Source organism: Amblyomma americanum, chromosome 3, assembly GCF_052857255.1.
Source record: "Amblyomma americanum isolate KBUSLIRL-KWMA chromosome 3, ASM5285725v1, whole genome shotgun sequence".
NCBI lineage: Eukaryota > Metazoa > Arthropoda > Arachnida > Ixodida > Ixodidae > Amblyomma > Amblyomma americanum.
The window spans coordinates 202,326,912-202,347,050 of NC_135499.1; the positions used below are offsets into that span (position 1 = coordinate 202,326,912).

Here is a 20,139-nt window from a genome sequence, read left to right on the forward strand (position 1 = left end):
GACACAGTAACAGGCTCGGGTACAGAACGCCGAGAGTTCTTGTTGAATGTACATTATCAACATCCTGTGGGCCATCACAGTCATCCACTGTAGTTTCCGATTATTTTCGCCAACTGGTTGTGATGCAATTTGTAAATTACGTTACAGTAAACATGTGAGTCTCCGAACTTAAAGGCTGGCCTTGACTGCCTGCATACATGCATGTGAGTACAGACACGCAAAGACCACTGACCCAGGGCAGAGATGGGCACCATGGACAAGCGTGGAAAAAATAAAAAGAAAACAAGAGGGTACAATGGCAAACGACTTTAATGAAGAAACAACCGACTCCCTTGGCGGCGCCAACAAGCGCACGCCGCGGGAGCACTGGGCGTTTTGGCGGCGAGAGGTTTCCACGACCCACTGACACTTCGTATATACCGTCCACAGGCCATGCGCCGCCCTCGGCGACGAAACGCCCAGTGGATGAGTGGAGGGTTGGGGGAGCTAAGGCCCTTGGGGTCCGGCCGCCTCTGGGCGGAGCCCGGGCCAGCCGGACGGGGGTTGAGGGTTTGGGAAAGGGGGGGTGGGGAACGCCAGAGGGGGGCGGCCTGCGCCCCTCTTGGTCAGTCTTTGGTGAATGGCGGTGGCACCACGCACACCATGGCCGGTGCTCACTGCCTGGCACTATCACGTTGCATGCTTGTCTCACAATTCACTCCTGCTCACGTGCAGCCGCGCGGCTCCCGCGTGAAGGAAACTACCTCTCCTTCGCAGAATCGTTCCTTGCGCTCTCAGAAATGAAGTCGTCAATACTTGGGTGATTTCTTTTTAGTTTTAGGCTTGGCACGGTGAATAGGTGACCGGGTGCCTGCACTGTCCGAGTTAGCAGTTTGTCAAACTGACGACCGCAGCTCGCAATTTCTACCATATATCCTGGGTTACGTTGAAATGGACTGTAGCTGGGCGTTCTTGATTGGCAACATGAATGTTTTGCTGTACTGTAGAAGAGTTAAGGTGAAGGCAGTAGCTCTTGCGCTGTTCTTTAACTCCTGTGGCGGTCTTCAGAGCGCCTGGAACGAGTAGCAGCTGTGTAAAGGAGAGGCGACCTTATTTCGCGAACACTCGGCAAACACCATCAATTCCTTCTGTCCTTGACAAACTAGCCACTCACCAAGAAAAAAAAAGTGATAAAAAAACCATGACTCTTGGCTATTCGGTTTCTTCTTGGAAGGAGCCGCGGATTCACAACCTCCTCCTGACACAGTCAGGAGGCTCTCCACACACACGAGCTGTCACTACAAAACTGTCCACGAGTGGAAACAATGGGAGTGTCTGTGTGTCATCCAAAAGAGAGAGTTGGACCACGAAATGTCGACGAGGCACTTGGAGGCGATGAGCTGAGAGGGGTGGCACGTTCTCTTCAAGGAGGAAGGGACGATGTCGAAGTGATACGCGCCGTCGTCTCCGCAGAACTCGCGAATAATGTAAAGAGGTGAATGTTAAATAACAAAAAGCACCGTTCAAAACGCACCGCTGGGATTAGCGTGGCGCTTGTTTCAATGGACCAAGAAGATCGGAGAGGACATACACTTTGCAAACTAACTGGTGTTTAACTTCACCGGCAGCGTGTACAGCACGTTGTCACCGCCACTGTTTTGGGCTGGCAGTTTCAATTTCTGTGCTGCTTCAAAAACGGACCTTCTCGGAATCCACTCGAACACCGCCGCAGTCTTGACAACCGTGTGCTTCAACTACTTTAGTGAGTGGTCGCGAAACAATTCTGTGTGTCTTCACAGCGGCCCAAAAATCTCTTGGGCGTCGTAACTTGTAAACATCAGAAATGCCTCCATGAACACTGCTTCTTTGCCTTGGTTGTATTGCGGTTGGCAGGCGTGGCAACCACAACTACTTTGACGCAAGCCATTCTCAGAACGCGGATGGCGCCCTGTACGAGCTAGGGCTGTGCCATCACACGAGCTGCAGCGGCCTGAAGAGGGGCACAATGAGAAGGACAAGCGCCGAAGCACTGGATGTAAGGAAGGATGAGCTGGCGCCGGCAGCGACTGTCGTGGGAGGCGGAGCCTCGGCGTGTCCCACGGGTCCTAGCTCGGGTGCCTCGGGCGCGGCGTCCCTCTGCAGACCCTGTGGGCGCACCGGAAACCTGGCGGTCATCGGTGCCTCGGTGCGGTCGAGCACGTGAACTGTGGCGCTCTCAGGGTGGCGTCGTGAGGAGGCCTGCTGTTGAGCCATGGCGCTGGACATCGCCTTGCAGTCGAACCACCAGACCGACGTGGCGCGTGGGTATGGCGGGTCACCCTTGTCCACCTGCCGAAGGAAGTAACATTGTGAGTGCCAAGAATATCGCCCTGATACGAAAGTGGAAAGAGGTTGACTGCTTGTTTTACCTTACGTACAGTGCTGTTCGGGCTATTGTCATGTGCACGGTATGGTTACAAAGCAGTGTAATGAGGGAGCTGTTGCGCTACTTGCGGTTTGATACAACGGTAAAGACAGTGGCGAAGTGGGGGTTCAGAGGTACCTTAACCCGTGCTTTGCATGCTTAATGGGACAGTGGCAGGACAGTCCATCTCAGTGCCCAAAGATTTAGCGCCACCAAAGGGCGAGTCAAGAGTTATATCGTATGTCTTGGCGATTACTCTGATCACAGAGCGAAGGCTCTAATAACTTAGAAAGGCCCCGTTACCTGTTTTCATCGCTGGAGATTTAACATTAGCGAGCTTTGCACCCGTAAAAAATGAAGCTGAGCAGAAGACCATCCGATAGCAGGCCGTCGGCACTTCAAATCGCGTCCGCACGGATCTCATCTTGCACTTACACCAAAGTCTTTGTCGTTGAAGCGGTAGTAGTTGGGTCCCTTGAAGAAGTAGGAGTAGCCATTCTGCCACTGGAATGCGGCGTCCAGGTGCGAAGGAATGCCGTTCCAGTTGCTGATGGGCTGCGGGTAGCGGTCGCTGACAGGCACCTCGTTGCGGCTGTCGTACCGCCAGTACTGGGATCCCTTGAAGAAGTACGTCTTTCCGTTGCCACTCCAGACGAGCGCAGCGTCCACATTGTCCGGGATGCCCTGGAAGCCGACGCTGATCTTCTGCGGGTAGCCCTTGCTCACTTGCTTGTTGCGGAAACGCCAATAGTTGCCTCCCTGCGAAAAGCACCATGCAAGGAATTGGTTTGTGTCACGGCCAATGGAGGGGATTGCATGGTTATAGCCGTTCTGTACGTAATGTTGTTAGGCGCCACCAAATGTCAAGATCTAATACCAAGGACCTCTTTGCTTGGCTGGTTGTTGTGCCTGGGCCACAATGAACTATAGGGGAGCGGACCAAGCGTGTAAGAATAGGGACAAGAATCTCATGTCCCTTCAAATGACTCATCTATGTTTACATTGCGCCAGATTTTGGTACTATTCCCGATAATTTAGTTACAAATGTAGCCTATGGAAAGGAATGTCGCAATACAGTGGAAAATGAAGCGTACCATGGAAAAGCCTCGAGGCAAATGTTATGTTCGCGCTCGATGCAGTTCGTTGCAATTTTACATGCTTTACACATCATGTTCGCCGGAAAAGGTTTGCTAAGCCTAGCGCACTGTAGTCCACAATTTTGTTGGAAGAATTGCAGGTAGTTCAGCGATGCAGATTAACTTGCCAGAAAATAAGAGTATATGATTAATGGTTGTGTTTTGAACCGATTGGGCTCTTTATAACCTTTCTAAACAAAATGTACTGCAGCTCTTCCCAATTATGACCTGTGTCAGAAATCCGAACTTGAGGCGAGACAACAGCAATGTTTCGCTTTTCAGCATCGACACAACACTAATTCCCGCTGCCGATCCAAGGGATAGCATGGGACACAGTTTTCACTGAGTGAAGACAAAGAGTTGATGCGCAATAACTAAGTTGCAACTGATATGTGCAGTCAAATTGCAATAATCTAGCGACGAGACGCGAAGGTAAGGAATGTATGCCTTGTCATAGCTAATATTGGGTGTCGAGCATCTGCTTACCTTGAAGAAGAAGGTCTTTCCGTCGGACCACGTAAGCGCGGCATCAATGTGACCAGGAAGGCCACCCCAGTCGTCTGATATCCTCCGCGGGTAGCCATCGGCCACGCCATCAGTCTCAATCTTCCAGTAATAGTCACCTGGAGAGATCATTTAAAATGTCTCAGCTGACATATAGCAAGATATTTCACACATTTGACGATGTGGTTGTGCAGAATTATGCACAATTATGGGCATATCTGATAGGCTCCAGGCAATATTTTTATGTGAAGTCAGATGGCGACATGTGGATGAAATATAAAGCGCTAGCCCATGCCTCGACCACATGGCCTTCGGGCACTCTGCATGCCCTCTTCATGATCATCATTCTACACTAGTAAATCAACTTTAAAAATGCATTTATAAACAATATACAACCACTACAAGAGTAAATTTACAAGGTTTAACATATTGAGAGCAAATTTCATTTTTGTTCTGGTCATAATGCTGAGCTCATTATGTTTCATCACGAACACAATGCTTCTCCACGCGCTTGAGGATGCGATTATTTTTTCTTATGCAGTTTCGTAAACTTGGAGCGTCCGCGGCAGCTTTGTACTAACTTGATAGCTACGCTCTGGCCCGTTGCCGCCAAGACATTTCTTGTATGTGGAAATTTCGTTGATTTATTACTTATCACAGTTGTTCTACTGCTGGTTATATGGCCGTAATTCCCACCCAAAAATTGCAGAATATATTGAGTTTTGCACCAAGGAATTTCAGTTTTCGCGACATATATATCCATGGCTCATTGACAGCGCCCACTATCGAGCAGCGGGTCATCGAGTAACAACTTCGTTTTGAAAACGTTTGCCTGCTCCGTAATGCAGGTCTGCAGGATGAGGCCTGCATCTACACCACGCGACGGCGTGCCTGCCCACTCCGGGAATCCCGGAAACGAGGCTGCCAACGCTTTAGCCCGAGGTTCTCTCAACCGGGCACCGGCGACCTCCGATCAAGGGTTCTCACGGGAGCGCATGCATTCATTCAGTGAACTGATGCAGGCCTGCAAAGCCGAGCGTCCGCTCTACCCCCACCCCATCCCTCCCTCGACAATTATCACCAGACACTTTGGAGGCGGCTCCAAACACGCACTTTACCCTCCCCTTATATACGCTCGCGCTATCACAAAGTCCACACAAACCCCTCCTGTACCCTCTGCCACCACCCCAAAGCCACTCTCGATCATATCCTTTTTCTCTGCCCGACGGATCCTCCCCCGCTGGGCCTGGAGCACCTCACTACTTGGGAGGCTTGGGAGACCCTTCTGCGCTCCGAGGACTCGGCCAAGCAAACCATCGCCAAAGGTCTGGCTGCCAGCGTCATGAGCGTCCGGGACATGAACGTTTGAGTGCAGTGGGGCCGCGCGGGTGCCCAAGGACCTGCGTGTCCTAAACTCCCCTGTGTCAATTAAAGTTTTCACCACCACCGCGACGGCGTACTTGGAATAATTCTTGATGATTTCGCTCAAACTTCAGAAAACCCGTTTAGACTGCTTAAAGCGGGACTTGCCCGAGTGGCCAACAGTCCGGTTAGACGCAATGACAAAAAAAAAATGCATATGCCTGTACTTTCCCAACCGACTGTCTTAAGCACCGACGGTGTGGCAACGTTTGGAAAAGCCGCTCAAACCCAAGCGTCCGCGCGTCACGTTTTGTACTTGCGTGTCCATAATTCTTTCCTTGCCCCGAATTTATAAACACCGGCTATAATTAGGCTCACGGCTGTCTCCTCGGCGTCGCCGGCTGAAGTGCCCGCATGGCGACGCGCCTCACGACGTCTTCGTCATCGTGCTTCAAAAGGTGGGGAGGGGGAGGACTTCTTTTTTCCTTCCCCATTACGCAACGGCAGCCTGTTGCCCAAGTCGCCCATGCGAGCGTCCTCCGCCGGCAGCAACACGCTCGCTCGCGTATGCGTCGCCTTTTCCGCAGACAGCAGCGGATGCGACCGCCATGCCGCCGGTGACATCGGCCGGTCCGACCCGACGACGTCTTGCGATGCATGTGCCACCATTATCGGCGGGCCCTGAGCCGTGAAGGCTTGCTGCCGCGCCACCCGCGAATCACCTGTCCTCCCCCCACTCTTACTTTTCTCTCGTTTCTTATTTTCAATTTCATTTTATTTCTTTTTTTCCCTCCTCCGGTCCCCAGTCTCTTCGTATTTTCTCCTCCTCTGTGGTGCGTGGCAGCAGCAGCAAAAAAACAGCGCCTGGCACGAGGAAAACTCGAGCCATAGCGGCGTTCCAGGCTGGAGACGCCAAGGTCGATCGACTGGCTAATGGTTGCTGAGGGCGGTCGGGATGCCAGCGCGAACACAGCTGCTTCGTGCAAAATAAAGTAACGCTGCCTTTGTCATTCTATCGGCAATGGCCACGTTGTTTGTTTGTTCTTTCTCTTTTTTTACTAATTCGAGTTACATTCATAATACGCAGATTGCGCGTGAGCTGCCCGAAACTTCCGAATGTCAGACCTGCATCCTCTCGCTGCCGACTGTCACCGCGCACATCCGTGGTACTACGTGAAAGTCAGTTTCAGCCTTCGGAGACGGTCTTTTAGCAGCGGGGCGCCGTTCGGCTTTGATTTTCTGTTTGTCTGCCTCGCGGGGATTTTCCGCACGTGAAAGGATTGGAGATGCAAACTGATGCTATCGCTCTCGCCACGACCGCGAACGCGGCAAATCGCTAACATCGCTTGACCCTGGCAGCCCGGCAACCAAAGTCGTCTTCGCTATTTAGTTTTTGAAAGGCGACGCACATCGACAAAAGTGCGCGGCACGGTTCTTCTTTGATAGGGTTTGTTTTGCCTTGCCGCTACGTATAAAGCGACAGCGGACGACCGATCAACGAAATTCCTTTTCCCAGAAAAGAAATCTGGAAAAGCTTAAAGAATATTGCTATTCCGATAAGCAACAAAGGAAGGAAAACAAAAAAAGAATCTATCTAGAACTTTTCTGCCTGAGGCAGCACCAGCGTACTTTCTCTCTTTAAAATGCAAAGGTGAGTTCCAAGTCTTCAGGTGTCTTGTTTAGGTGTGATGTGTTTCAAGAAGGAGAAATTGGTTTTATCTAATGAGAGATCACGGTTACGCAAGCCATGTTTATATACTTTAAAACACGATGTAGTAATTTTGGTTTTGAGCCGTTTGTGGGTGGTAATAAATGAGGTAATTAAATTGAGTGGGAGGACAATAAAGATGACTGCGCCTTTCCCAGCCTGTGTCCTGAGTACCAGACACGCATCCAAAGGGGGAAGGGGAGCTCCCCTCCTCCTATTTTTCCACACACACGCACATTGCAAGAAACTGCCTTGGGCCCCTCTCTCAAAAAGTTTCTGGCTATGTGCCTGCTGAGTACAATGGGGTATTCCGGCATGACACGTCCACTACCAGATGCCTTTTCTGCATCGAGCATACTTCTGCAGTGTGCTGCCAAATTAAGGAGCATTCGTCACGACTATATTACCTTAACCAAGTGAGCCCTTTACTGGAAGCCCTTCGCGTTCAGACAATACAATCACCGCCTTCTGCAGCGATCCAGCTTGCAACGAAAGGCCACCCATCGTCGACGATACCACTGATTTCGTTAATTGTGCGTGTATCCCCGCCTCGTCATTCAATGGAGTGAATAAGCATTGATCCTGCTTCTAACTGTTGATTTATTAAACCTCTTCCCGCCGTCTGCTCGCAATTGTTTTCAGTTATATTGGGGCGGCAACTGCAACTAGCGTGGCGGTGGTTGTGGACTCGATCGCCATTCCAGAATGAATTTTTTTTAACTGCGAAGATGAGAGAAATCTTCACATTACAGCGCTGAGATTGATGGCAGTTGCAATGATTCCTTCATTCCATTTGTGACCACCTGGAAGGGGCTAATCTGCAGCAGCTGTGGTGCATGAAGCAACCAGTTCTTCCATGGCGTTCCTCGATAATATGAATCTTTAGGGCGACCGATTTGGACATATGCCGACAAGAGTACACTTACCCTTGAACACGTACGAACTGCCGTCCTCAGTCCTGGTAGCAGCGTCGATGGCGGCGTCCTGGCAGAGGTCGGGACCAGGCTGCGCTGGCTTGCGGCTTCCCTTGCTGGGCGTTTTGGTCGTTCTGTGCACGGCACCTGGCGGGAGAGATCAAGTTAAACGCGCTGTTCCCCACGCAGACAGCAGGCAACGTGTTAGCGTCAGTGCCAAAGCATTCGCCGCATACGCAGTCCACAAACTCTTTCGTTCGCCTGCCGGGCCATGCCATCAGTCAGGTGCAGTGTCGCTTTCGCATGTCGTTTTCTCTCATGCACAATGAAAAAATAGAACAGCTCGCTCGCTGGAGAGTAATGCACGTTTAGAGCGATGCCAAGCAAAATTTTGCTGGAAACTAAGTTTGTCACAGAATTACAAGGTCTAGTTCTTTCACTTTTCGCAAATGTTCCATAACATAAAGGATCACTTTTATCAGTAGCCACTAGTCATTATGGACCTCTTTTTAAATGCTAAGAACTAGAAGTTTGGCCTTGCTTATGCGTCTCCACACGGTAAAAAGTATAACAACACATAACTGAGTCACCTCTATTCATTATTATTCTAGAGAATAATATTCGTGCGTTAGGAATTATAAGAAATCACAATCTAACGATTTTGGTAACTGCATATAGCATGAAAAGTATATCGAGCAATTGGTCTAGGTCCGCCGTTTTTCTCTGTTCTGCAGTATAGCACACTACATGTAATACGTCGACAATATCGCGGCGCACAAAGTCCTGGAGCCAAAATTTTCTCCTTGCATCCTGTGGAAGGGAGATGTCACGTATCACTATGACGGAAGGAACCATTGGTTGCACGGCTTGGCCAGGAAGCCGCGCGGATGCAGCATAAGCAGCACGTCTACAGATGCTGCAGCTCGCAAGCAGAAATAGCTGCAAGGTTCGCAAAAAAGGAGAACAAATGAAAAATGAAGCGCAAGCCGAAAGCTGCGTCAGCGACTTACTGGCCGTCGGCATAGCCAAACACCGAGCGTCCCTCCGCGCATCGTTGCTCTTATCGAGGCTGTAACGCCATCGCCCAGTCGGCATGCTGGTTCCTTCCCTCTTTAGACGGAGCGCTGCCGTTCCGTGGAAGCGCAGAGCCGGCGGGAACAGGCAAGGCGGAGCAGGCAGGGCGTCTGTTAGAAAGCGGCCAACTGGTGGCGTGTTCCAGTAGAGAGCCAGGCAGAAGCGCACACAGCTCGACGAGGAGGTACGACGGGCAAAGCCATGCGGGTGTTGCTTTATTAGTAGCGCGCTGTGTTAGTGGGTCCGCGCATTGATCACGACGGTGGCGCCATGCATGGGAGGCAGTGGGGTGAGCGGGGGGCGCAGTAAGCGGGCTCTCCTACGCGGCCAGTAGGACGGCCAATGGCGTCTGCGAGGCGGCGGGGTCCAGGGCTGCGGCAAGCGGCGGCGGCGGTCGGCATCGTAGGGCGGCCACGCTGGCCTCGGCTGCCACCTGGGGTCTTGGCGAGGCTGGACCTTACCGTAGAGCGCCTGGATGCCGTCGATGTCGTCCCGGTCCAGCTGGAATCCGGGCTCGAAGCCCCTGTAGAAGGGTGCCATCAAGGACCGCCGCACGTCCGAGTGTGACAGGCCCAGCGAGTGGCCGAACTCGTGCGCCGCCACTTGGAAGAGGTTCACGCCTGCAGCGGCGAAGACAGGGGAAAAAGGGGACGGTGTCAGTCTTGAGCACTGCTGTGGGCAGGTAATGCGAGTGCGCCTCGGAAAGCGAGCCAATGGTGCACTGTCACGGGCGGCTTTTATAGGTTGCTACCATTCTTAACAAGGGAGAGAAGAGGGAGCAAGCTTCCCTTAGCGCACTCCCTTTTATAAAAGGAAGAGCGTTGAGGGAAAGCTTACTCCCGTATATGCGCATTCGTCTTTAGAGCGCAGAGCACACAGCGTCGACAGTCGGTGGGGCGAACGAAGCCCCAGCTACGAGTTGTCGCGCAGCAGAGAGCAGTTACGGAACTTTTCATCATCGGCAATGACACGCGACGTCCTTGTTCATCTACTGAAGAAACAGTTCCGCCTCACTGGAGATAGCAGCGAAGATGCACCCTCAAATTCGCTTGCACAGTAACATCCGCAGGAGGCGGAACCACACAGTGCACACACAAAGCCTTTCGCCCTTTGCGCATATTTCTGCGAGAAAAAAATCGCAGCGATCCTTTTTTTCTATTTACCGATGCTTTCCGATGCAGGTTTGCGTGGGAATAATTATTCCGGGAAAGAGATTCTTATCGAGCCAACGTGCCCTCCTGGTCCCCGTGCCTGTTTCCGCGCCATTCCCAGAAGCAGTGGCGGAGGGGGTGCCGCATGGCTTCGCTGGCGACGAGTCGGTCATTAGCGAGGCCAATGGGATTTCCCCTAATCACTCTGTTCCGCGTAAAGCGCAGCGGCCGTCCGTCCAAGCACAACATTCAGAAGCGGTCGCCCAGAGGAGACTGCACGCCTTCTTGGAAGAGCGCTTCAGTGGGCTTGCGCGCCGTCCACGAAACAAAGTAGTAAGATGGTCAAAGTACGATGCCCATCGCCGAGTTCCCAGCTGTGCGCGAGTCACTTGACCGCGCCGCTGACCGCTCCCCTAACCCACTGCACACCATCAATCGTGCACGTTTATCACGGAGGAGCACCGGTTATTGTCGGGGGAGAAAGTGCACGCACAGACCTCATCAGGAGTTTGCAGCCATCAGAAGGAAGAATAACTATAGTACGCGGCTGAGACTTGCTAGAACCCCGCACAGTGCTGCCCACACCCCTGCTTGCACCGGTGACCCCAAAACACTACATCGTGTAACATTGCACTCTGGTGGCCTCACCTGATTACTTAATTAGGGACTTCCCCGGAGTCTACATGAACGGCGTGTGTGATTACTGTAATGGCAGTCACTTTTGCAGCCCTATATTAAGTTGAGACTCTTCTTATAATAGTACCTGCTGCTTCTTTCTTCCTGATTACGCTGCCGCTTGGAGGGGAAGCCAGCGAGTGCAGAGAGTGCAGGCGTGGTTCTGATGGGAAGCTTAACGGCCTACAACTTCGTTTTTATGCGACGCTGCTCAAAATACATATGCTCGCTTGCGGAGTATGAGGTTCTCCATCTCTCCCTCACTTTCTCAGCCTCGTTCCACTGTTTTCTGTTGTCTAAACCAATAGGTCTGCTGCGATGCTATCATGCGGGCGCTAACCAATGCTCTAGCAATTTCGTCCAAGATCGCTGCATTTAGCACGAATAGACCAGATGCATTCACTGAGCACCTTTCGGCCGTTGATTCTTTCGCGCACTTGCTTCCCAGAGGGACAAGAACAGAGAAGCATAACAGCCCCTATAGAATAAGGCGAAATGGCCCAAGGCTGCCGAAAATGCGGGCTGTCTCGTAGAAGGTAAACTAAGTGGGTTATAAAAGCGTAACTGGCGAGTCTCGGACTTGTGCCCGCACATAGCGGCCACGGTGCTCACCGTTGTACTCATCGATGGTCCACTTCTCCTCGTCGTCAAAGTGCGCGTCGCCGCCGTATCGCGGGAAGAAGGCGTGTGCCAGGGTTCCTCCGGGTCCGTTGAACGGGTCGCCGTCTCCGTGCTCGCCGCGCACGAACTGGATGTCGATGTTCACCGGGCCGGTCTTCTTGTGCGTGAAGGTCAGAGGGGACACGTCCGACCACATCTGCATGTGTAAAAGCGGCGGTGAGATTAACTCCGGAAGTGTATTCAAAGGTCTATAGGTTTAGATACATATGAGAGGCAATGGCCTTTATAGCTGTCTGTGCTTGTAGAAAGCAAGCCTCACGTAACGACAAGATTACGTGTTAGTTTGTCTTCGGTGAACGCTGCGCGACAATCACGGATTCAGGTAAATCTACAAGCGGCCCTCCGATACCTCTGATAGCGACGCCCGCAGGGAGTGAAATCCTATATAGATGCTCCTGGCCGTCGTCAATACAAGAGCACGACGAGACTCAGGTTTATGTCAGTGGTAGCTACGAATCCGTTCCTAAAGTCGATCACTTGTAGTTGGTTAAGCAGTCTCTCGAAGTGAGTCGCGCTTTGGACACGACTTAAGGCACAAAGGTATACATGCTAGCTTCACCATATATCACGGCCGGCGCAGTGCAGTGCGTAGCTCCGTGCGGAAAAAAGCCATAGTGTAGCATAGCTATATGGCAGTCGCGACAGCAGTGTACGCGTACCTTGAACGCCCGGGCAATCTCCTTGTCGACGGCCACCCGGTCCTTCACACGGCGCGGGTACTTGCTAATGCGGTAGGAGAGCTCGTTGCTGGCCCACTTGGAACCTTGCAGCGCGTAGCGCCTCCTTCTGCGTCGGGCGTCCAGGCCGAAGCCAACCTTGTCCCGGACGCCGCAGCGCGGCAGCTGCATCGTGGCCGCGGTCTCGTTGTCCACGCGCCCTGCAGCACACAAGGAGGAGAGGGGGGGGGGGGGGATGCTCGTTAAAGGGAGGGGCAAGTGTTTATAGGACACTTCCGGCGCCACAACTAAATGTCGTGCTTCGGAATCACTCAGCAGACGAACCACATCCGGGCCATCCAAAGCATTGGGCGAAATCGGCTTCCAGATGAGCGTGCGGGTATGTGTTGCCCGTCATTTCAGATTCAGATGAAATCCTTGACCTGTTCAACTGGGTTATAGAATAATTCCTAGTTGGCTACAGTTGGAACAGAGAGGGGAATTCAATTCGTCCCAGTTGGAACCAACTGGAACCAACTGGGAATTATTCCATAAATCAGTTGAACTGGTCAAGATGTTCATATTTGAAGAATGGACTCTCTCAGCGACATAATGTCAAATGTAATTTGAAAAAAAAAATACTTATATTTTTTTTCTAATCTTGATCTGTTCGTTGTGAGACGTTGTTGGACTGACAATATCATAAATGATACTATAAAACGACCGTCTGAGACTTCGGAAAAGGTCACCGTGAAGCCAACGTTCCGGCAGTGCCTTGACGGGAGTAGACAGCACGGAAGCGATTGTTCTATGAGTCAGAATGGGGCAGAAAGCTCGCGCAGAGCCCACTTCGTCACGACATATGACACAACCACTCCGCGCCGCGCAGACGCTCGAGTAAGGTAAGCGCCGCCTAATCCCCGTCCGGCTGCACAGCCCTGAGTCATTCAGAGCTGCTCGGCGTGCGTTACCTCATCGTCGTGGAGGACTTAAGTGCGCGCTGCGCTCTTCCTACGTCCGCCGCTCTCCCTTTCGGCGACGAGAGCACTTGTGAACCGCATACGGCACGACCCCAGTCGCGTGCCCCAGTTAACACACACGGCGACCGCACTTGACTCACCAGTGGAGCAAGGTCAGCGGCGCGACATTGCGGAGCTGCTTCCGGACAGCGCGCGGAGGCTCCTTGACTCATCGGCGATGGCCCGCGCTCGGCCCGTGTACAAGCTTCCCACGCGGGGCTCGAGGCGGCCTCTGTTCCTGTCTTGCCAGGCAGTGAATCAGCGCCCGAGGCTGCTGCTCTTGGGCTGCCGTCAAAGCGGCATCATCAGCAACAAGGGGGGGGGGGGGGGGGGGGCCTCACATCTCAGTCATTTGTCAGGCTCACCTGCCAAACGCCTGTCTCGTTGCACAACACGTGAACGCGACGACGTGTTTTTGTTTTCAGCGTCATTAACTCCTCACAAAAAAGAAGTGTCGAATGACTCCCACGCGCTCTTCCAGTCCTGCACAGTGGTAGGCTGCATTCGAGCGTTTGTTGTTCCCTAAGAGCCGCTGACAATTAACAGCACCCGTATGTTTCCTTCGGCCAGTACTGATCGCTACTGCTTTGTTTTGAAGCTTTTTTTGTTATTTTTTCTGTTTTCACATTACACAACGCCAGTCCTGTGTTGCTCAAAGTGATTGGCTCAGTTGCGTTAGGTTCTCGCATTTTTACGGCCTCATGTCGCTCACTAACATTTGTAAACCGCTCTCAACGCGCAATTTGACACGATAAACTCTCTCGCTTTCTATACTACACAGGTACAGGCTACATGTCGGCCTTCATTGTATTGTATGGCGGGCTTTCCTCCCTGACACAAACGTAGCGCGGTTTTTTGTTCTTTCCCCGTTGCTTCAAAACCAGTGGTTGCGGTCACGTTCAATGTCGCAATACCACAGCTGCCTCAAATACCACGGAGCGGTCACGCCAGCTCCACACGACATACATACCCACCGGTAGGTATGAATTCGGCGAACGAGTATATGCATATATTTTTACTTTTTTCTTCACCCTTCCTTGAAGCATTGTCTGTTTTTTTTTTCTTTTTACTTAACCCGAAAAGGGCGGCGTGCATTTTTGCAGCAATTAAACCTCCCGCTTCTTCTCATTTATTTGTTAGCCTGCCGCCAACGCGGGCGGAAACCTTTCACAGTGTCTATCTCAGCATCTATTTTCGTTTTTCTTATCACAAATTGCGCCAGCCTTTGCTCTTCACATCTACGGAGCGGCGACCCAAGGTTACCGGAAAGGAGGTCTGGCCTTTGTTGCTGAGTGCGTGGATTCACTCTCTCCGACTCTCCGAGCGGAAACGGCGCCGTCGTCAGAATTAAGCCAGCCTAATGCACGCGCAGCCTCTTAATCGCGAAGCGAGCTTCGGTGTATATTTATAGCTGAACAGACGCGGAGTTTACTAGATCAGCTCATGAAAAAATATAACCGTACTGATTGGTGGGTTATGCATATCGGGCAGGCTATGCAAATATTGCATCTCACTGCGGAAAACCCATCCTAATTTTGTTCCCATCTGACAGTAACTAAAACGTTTCAGAAAAATTGCGCAAATGTTTTAATAATAATAATAATTGGTTTTGGGGGGGAAATGAAATGGCGCAGTATCTGTCTCATATATCGTTGGACACCTGAACCGCGCCGTAAGGGAAGGGATAAGGGAGGTAGTGAAAGAAGAATGGAAGAGAGAGGTGACGTAGTGGAGGGCTCCGGAATAATTTCGACCACCTGGGGATCTTTAACGTGCACTGACATCGCACAGCACACGGGCGCCTTAGCGTTTTTCCTCCATAAAAACGCAGCCGCCGCGGTCGAGTTCGAACCCGGGAACTCCGGACCAGTAGTCGAGCGCCCTAACCACTGAGCCACCGCGGCGGGGCCGCAAATGTTTTCCGAAGTCCTTTTTGGAACAAATCAGTTTTCTATTGGAGCTCATTTGCTAATTTATGCACCACGCATGTAACCGTGACATTGTAATTTCAACAACTAAAAATACAACTAAAGAAAACTGCCGTTTCGTTTGTTACGAGGCAACGTGTCCGTTGAAGTGGAAAAACCGAGCGACAAAGATAGCGACTTTTTTTTTTTTTTGCACTCATTGTTCTGTTGCCTGCAGCTAGCTAACTACAGGGAACAGTCTCCGACTCAGCTACTTCTGGCACAGGCACAGCTTGCTCTTAATCTAAATACAGGGTAACCATGAGAGCTCAAAATTTTCCCGCTGTAAGTTCTTTTTGTTGTTGCATCTTTGTTACTGCAAGAATCACTTGTCCGTGCTTTTCCCCGTCCTTGCGCCCAGTTTCTTTCAGAACCAGTTGAACGAGTGCTTTAAGCTAAAGGCATCGACTCACGGGTGTGCAAGTCGATGTTTATCACGCTGAGCGCGTGGAGCTGTGGGATAGGGAAAACACCTGAGGCCTCCGTTGCTTCTTCTCCAATATTCTTTTTTTCTTCTCTGCATTCTCTCTGCTTTTTTCCCGCTCGCCATAATTCAAAACTAAACGCGCCGCCGTCGATAGACCGGCGCCAATTTTCCGTGGCACTATAGGCTTTTCCGACCGGGAAGCCTTAGCCACACAGAGGCGCGCGTGTTTCCCATCGGCCTGCAAATCGGCGCGGTAAAACCGCGAGGCCACCCGGCGACGCGGCCAAGCTAGTGTGCATGCCTGCGTGCGTCTATGAGCATATGCCGGTGTTTTGTTTCGTTTTTTTTTACTGTTTTTTTTACTAGACTGTTTCGTCTAAAGTGTGTTTACCCGCCGCGGTGGCTCAGTGGTTAGGGCGCTAGACTACTGATCCGGAGTTCCCGGGTTCGAACCCGACCGCGGCGGCTGCGTTTTTATGGAGGAAAAACGCTAAGGCGCCCGTGTGCTGTGCGATGTCAATGCACGTTAAAGATCCCCAAGCGGTCGAAATTATTCCGGAGCCCTTCTTCTTCTTCTTCTTCTTCTTCTTCTTCTTCTTCTTCTTCTCCTCCTCCCTTCACTACGGCACTCTTTATTCCTTTCTTCTTCCACTCCCTCCCTTATCCCTTCCCTTACGGCGCGGTTCAGGTGTCCAACGATGTATGAGACAGATACTGCGCCATTTCCTTTCCACAAAGACCAATTATTATTATTATTATCTAATGTGTGTTTCGAGTGCGCAGCTAGAACACTTCTCCGCGCATCTCGTGACTCGAGATGAGCAAACGTTCGAAAACGCTGCTTGTCCCCTGAGCCTGAGAGAGTCGAGCCGTGCGCCCACCACTGATGAGCAAACGTTCGAAAACGCTGCTTGTCCCCTGAGCCTGAGAGAGTCGAGCCGTGCGCCCACCACTGATGAGCGGCGCTCAGCTCGTTGAGGCCACGCAGTCGCCCGCCAGGCCGGTGGACAAACAAGTGGCCGCTGGCGGCGACAGCGAGACGTCACCGCGACCTTCCTCAGCGGTAGCGTGCCTCCGGTCCGGGAAAGAGCGCGCCCGAGTGCACGCGTGACGTCACAGCGGCCCATAATCGCGCCATCGCCAAGACGCCTTCGGCGCCCAAGCAGCCCTCGGGCACAAGGCGGCCCGTAATAGGAAAGATACCTCGACTCCAAGAAGAGCCTCGGCCAACTAGTTTCGGAATAAGTTACCGACTCTTATTTCAGAGTGCGCCCTGTGCTACAAATCAGCACATGCGTCTTCCGTAACGATTACGCATGACGTGTGACTTTCACGCTTCCAAGGCGAACAGGGGTATTGAAACGGGGGTTTTCCAGTATTCTACTTAGAAGAGCTAGTTTCTGTACCAAGCGTGGTTGGTGGAAGACAGGAGTCCTCCTCCCCAAAACGAACGCACCTCAATGACTCCAAAGCGGCCGGTATATATGCTCTCCCTTTTGCATACAAAGTGCTTGCTTTGTTGTCCTTAAGCGCGGCGTGATGAAATAACTATTTGTTTAAATGGAGACTCTAGCACGCAGTTCCAAGCAAAGCGTCGCTTGCTCACGAGGCGGTGGCGTCGATGAATGCTTGTGACCACAAAGAAAGTTTTTCTTCGGCGAGTAGAGGAAAGATCGTCAGCGTCACGTGGCCATTTCGCGCCAAGAAGACGGGGATCGACCCCACACACGTCAGGCGCTCTCATAGAAATGTCATAGCTGTACTACTAACCGGGTTTGCATTGATACCGGCCCTTCCGACTCATGGATTTAATATGACACAGGCAGCTCCGACGCAAGGGTTCCGACGAAACATAAAAGGGGATCAACGAACACAACTTCGGCATCCAACCCTTCCGTTCCAGATTGGATAATTATAAGCGACTGGCACAAGCACACAAGAATGCAATGCAAGAACGGCGTCTGATAGCAGTTGCGCCGCGCTGCTAATCGTCCAGTGCCCCCCCCCCCCCCCCCCCCCCTTTTCGGAATGAAAATGAGGTGTGGAAAACCCAGTGCCGCTGTTGTTGTCGCCACAGAAGCGCGTTCTTGAACGCAGCGGACAGCCCGCGTCGGCGGCTGTCTGCCGACCCTGGCCCGTGGCATGCATGCCAATGCGTCCAGCTTCGCGAGTATTCCGAGAGCATTCGCCAGAAAGAAACGGCCGCGTTGACGCACGGTGGTTCGGTGCTGAGGCCGTTCCCGGCTTCATTTCTCTAATTCTCTGCCTCTCGTAAACTGATTTGTAAGAATTCAACCACGCAGAGGAATGCGCGCAGCACGGCTGCGCAAGGCTGCCAGTTCAGTTTTCGTCTCGTCAGCAAGCAGCCATGCGCTGGAAAAGAAATCTGAAGCAGATGTAATGGCTGGCACGCTTTCGCGGCATAAGGAAATTCTGATCCTATTCTGCGTTATCAAGAAGAGATATTCTGGAGCCGTGGGTCATAGAGTTTCTTACTATTAACTAGAGGGAAAGCTGGTGGCGCTACACCTGAACCTCCACGGGCGCGCAAAGCACCATGGGGCAATGAGCTACTTGGTGCGAGACAGTAGGTTTTTTTTTTTTTTTCAGGAACACAGAGTGGCGTTACTAAGATGTCCCATTCCGTATCCACGGCGCGCTTCGCGCGCAGACAACTTCGGCGTAAAAGTAGTGTGCAAAAGCCATAGTAGCGAAAACGCAACAGCACACGACGCCAATAAAATGTTTTTGTTTTCCGAGATGCTGTGGAGAAACCTTTTAAAATGTTGAAGCGACATTTTTTTCAAAAACATATTTCTTTTTAAAAGTGCGCCTGTTAAGCACGAAATGTTGGCTTTTGTTGTCTGCAATGCTTGGCCAATAGGAGAGCAAGTCATCGCTTATTTTGAGCAAACTTTGCATTTACATGCTTTTCTGTTATGCTTGTTTTTTTTCATTATTTTTTGGCCAAAAGTTGTAGTTCTGCAGTCGGTAGCTCTCCGCCCCATGATGCTCAGAGCGCCCATGGTGGTACAGGTGGCTTCGAGGAAGCTCCATGCAAACTCCCATAGGCGGGGCGCCGGCTTTCCCTCTACTTAATAGTAAGAAACTCTATGCCGTGGGTGCAGTTGTAGTCTTCAATACGCTGACTTTTTCCTGCTACTGCCACCTTTTTCGCGCTTGCAAAACTCGCGCAGCTTTAATGCATACAGCATCTTCCCAGTCTGGCAGCTTTTCTTTTTAACATGGCGGCAGCTATACGACAGTTCAAGCTACCACAGGAGCTTAAACTGTTTATAATTCACCCCTTTGCCCAAAGTAATATCAAGTGGGTTCGGCAGGAATGATGTTGACGGCCTACTGATTCAATTAACCGTGTTTTGTAGACGTCACGCGGGAGCCAGAAGACGTAAATGCGTGACGCATACAGCATGGATCCCACCTACACAGCCATCTCGACTGACTGGCCGCTATGCACAATTCCCTCTCACGCTTTCATCCCTGCAGCATTGCACACCAGGCGGGTGAAGGCACGCCAGAGGATACACACGCGCCGATATTCAAACACGTCCGCGGGAACTGCTCAGCTTTCGGAGGAAGAGGCGGTCGAGGAAAGGTACAACGCTGTCCGTCCGGCCAGGGACGGCGGTCGTGCGCGCAGTAGTTACGCGCTGTTAGCACGCGAGGGATATCGACGGCGACGAGCGCTTCGGACACACGGCGTGACGAGGCCGCGGAGGAGCGCGCGCAATCGCGCGCGGCATCGCGTTTCCTGCTCGACGACGACTTGGTGGCGTCGCGATCCTCGAAGTCGACATCGAGTGACAACCCGGCTGCTGGTGTCAGAGACATTGTGCAACCACGCGCGAGATTTGCCTTTTCCTGGCGGCCGCATACGACGGAGAGTTCCGCACTTGAGGGATGTGCGCGCGCGAGTGTATGATACGCAAAAGATTTCCCTTCGAGCGTCACGTTGAGTCACTGACGTGAGCGCGTGACGCGGTATTGAGGCAAAATATGAAATGACGCTAATAGTAAAGGATGAACGGTTTTGATTTTTGTTCGAATGCAGATTACCTGAAGGACTACTAAACCGAGTAGAAAAAAAAAAGTGCGGCCTGCGCGTGGCCCTCGTAACTTTCGCAAGTGTTCTTCAAGAGCACACTCTATAGATAAGGATTCTCGTGCCTGAACGAGACAGGAAAAAGCATATATTGCTTACGCTTTAGTGTGTTGCGATTATGTATACGCCCAGTGCGCGATCCCAATGTTCATAGCGCGCTTTTCAGTCCGTTAACGTAGTAGTGCTGTGCTGCTATATACGCAGGAAATACAATGCGCTCAGGGCACAGGGAGGCCGTTTTGTCGGGTGCTTATTACAGACACCATAATATTATGGGTTCGTTCGCGACAGCGCTAACGCTATAGACGGTAGGACTGAGATGAACAGTGCTTGAAGCTGCTATGAAGAGAACAGGCCAC

The 20,139-nt window shown here is 51.8% G+C and overlaps 1 protein-coding gene across 2 annotated transcripts in view; it reads right to left on the minus strand.

The window, feature by feature from the left end:
* Positions 1-291: 291 nt before the first annotated feature.
* Positions 292-20,139, minus strand: part of Mmp1 (Matrix metalloproteinase 1) — a 29,024-nt gene continuing 9,176 nt past the window's right edge. For both annotated transcript variants that reach the window (XM_077659694.1, XM_077659693.1), the window contains exons 3-9: positions 12,248-12,465; positions 11,520-11,724; positions 9,543-9,701; positions 8,020-8,154; positions 4,006-4,142; positions 2,819-3,142; positions 292-2,307 (exon numbers count right to left, since the gene is read on the minus strand). In XM_077659694.1, the coding sequence (XP_077515820.1) occupies positions 1,951-2,307; positions 2,819-3,142; positions 4,006-4,142; positions 8,020-8,154; positions 9,543-9,701; positions 11,520-11,724; positions 12,248-12,465 (1,535 nt within the window). In that variant the 3' untranslated portion in view covers positions 292-1,950. The remainder of the gene's footprint in view (positions 2,308-2,818; positions 3,143-4,005; positions 4,143-8,019; positions 8,155-9,542; positions 9,702-11,519; positions 11,725-12,247; positions 12,466-20,139) is intronic.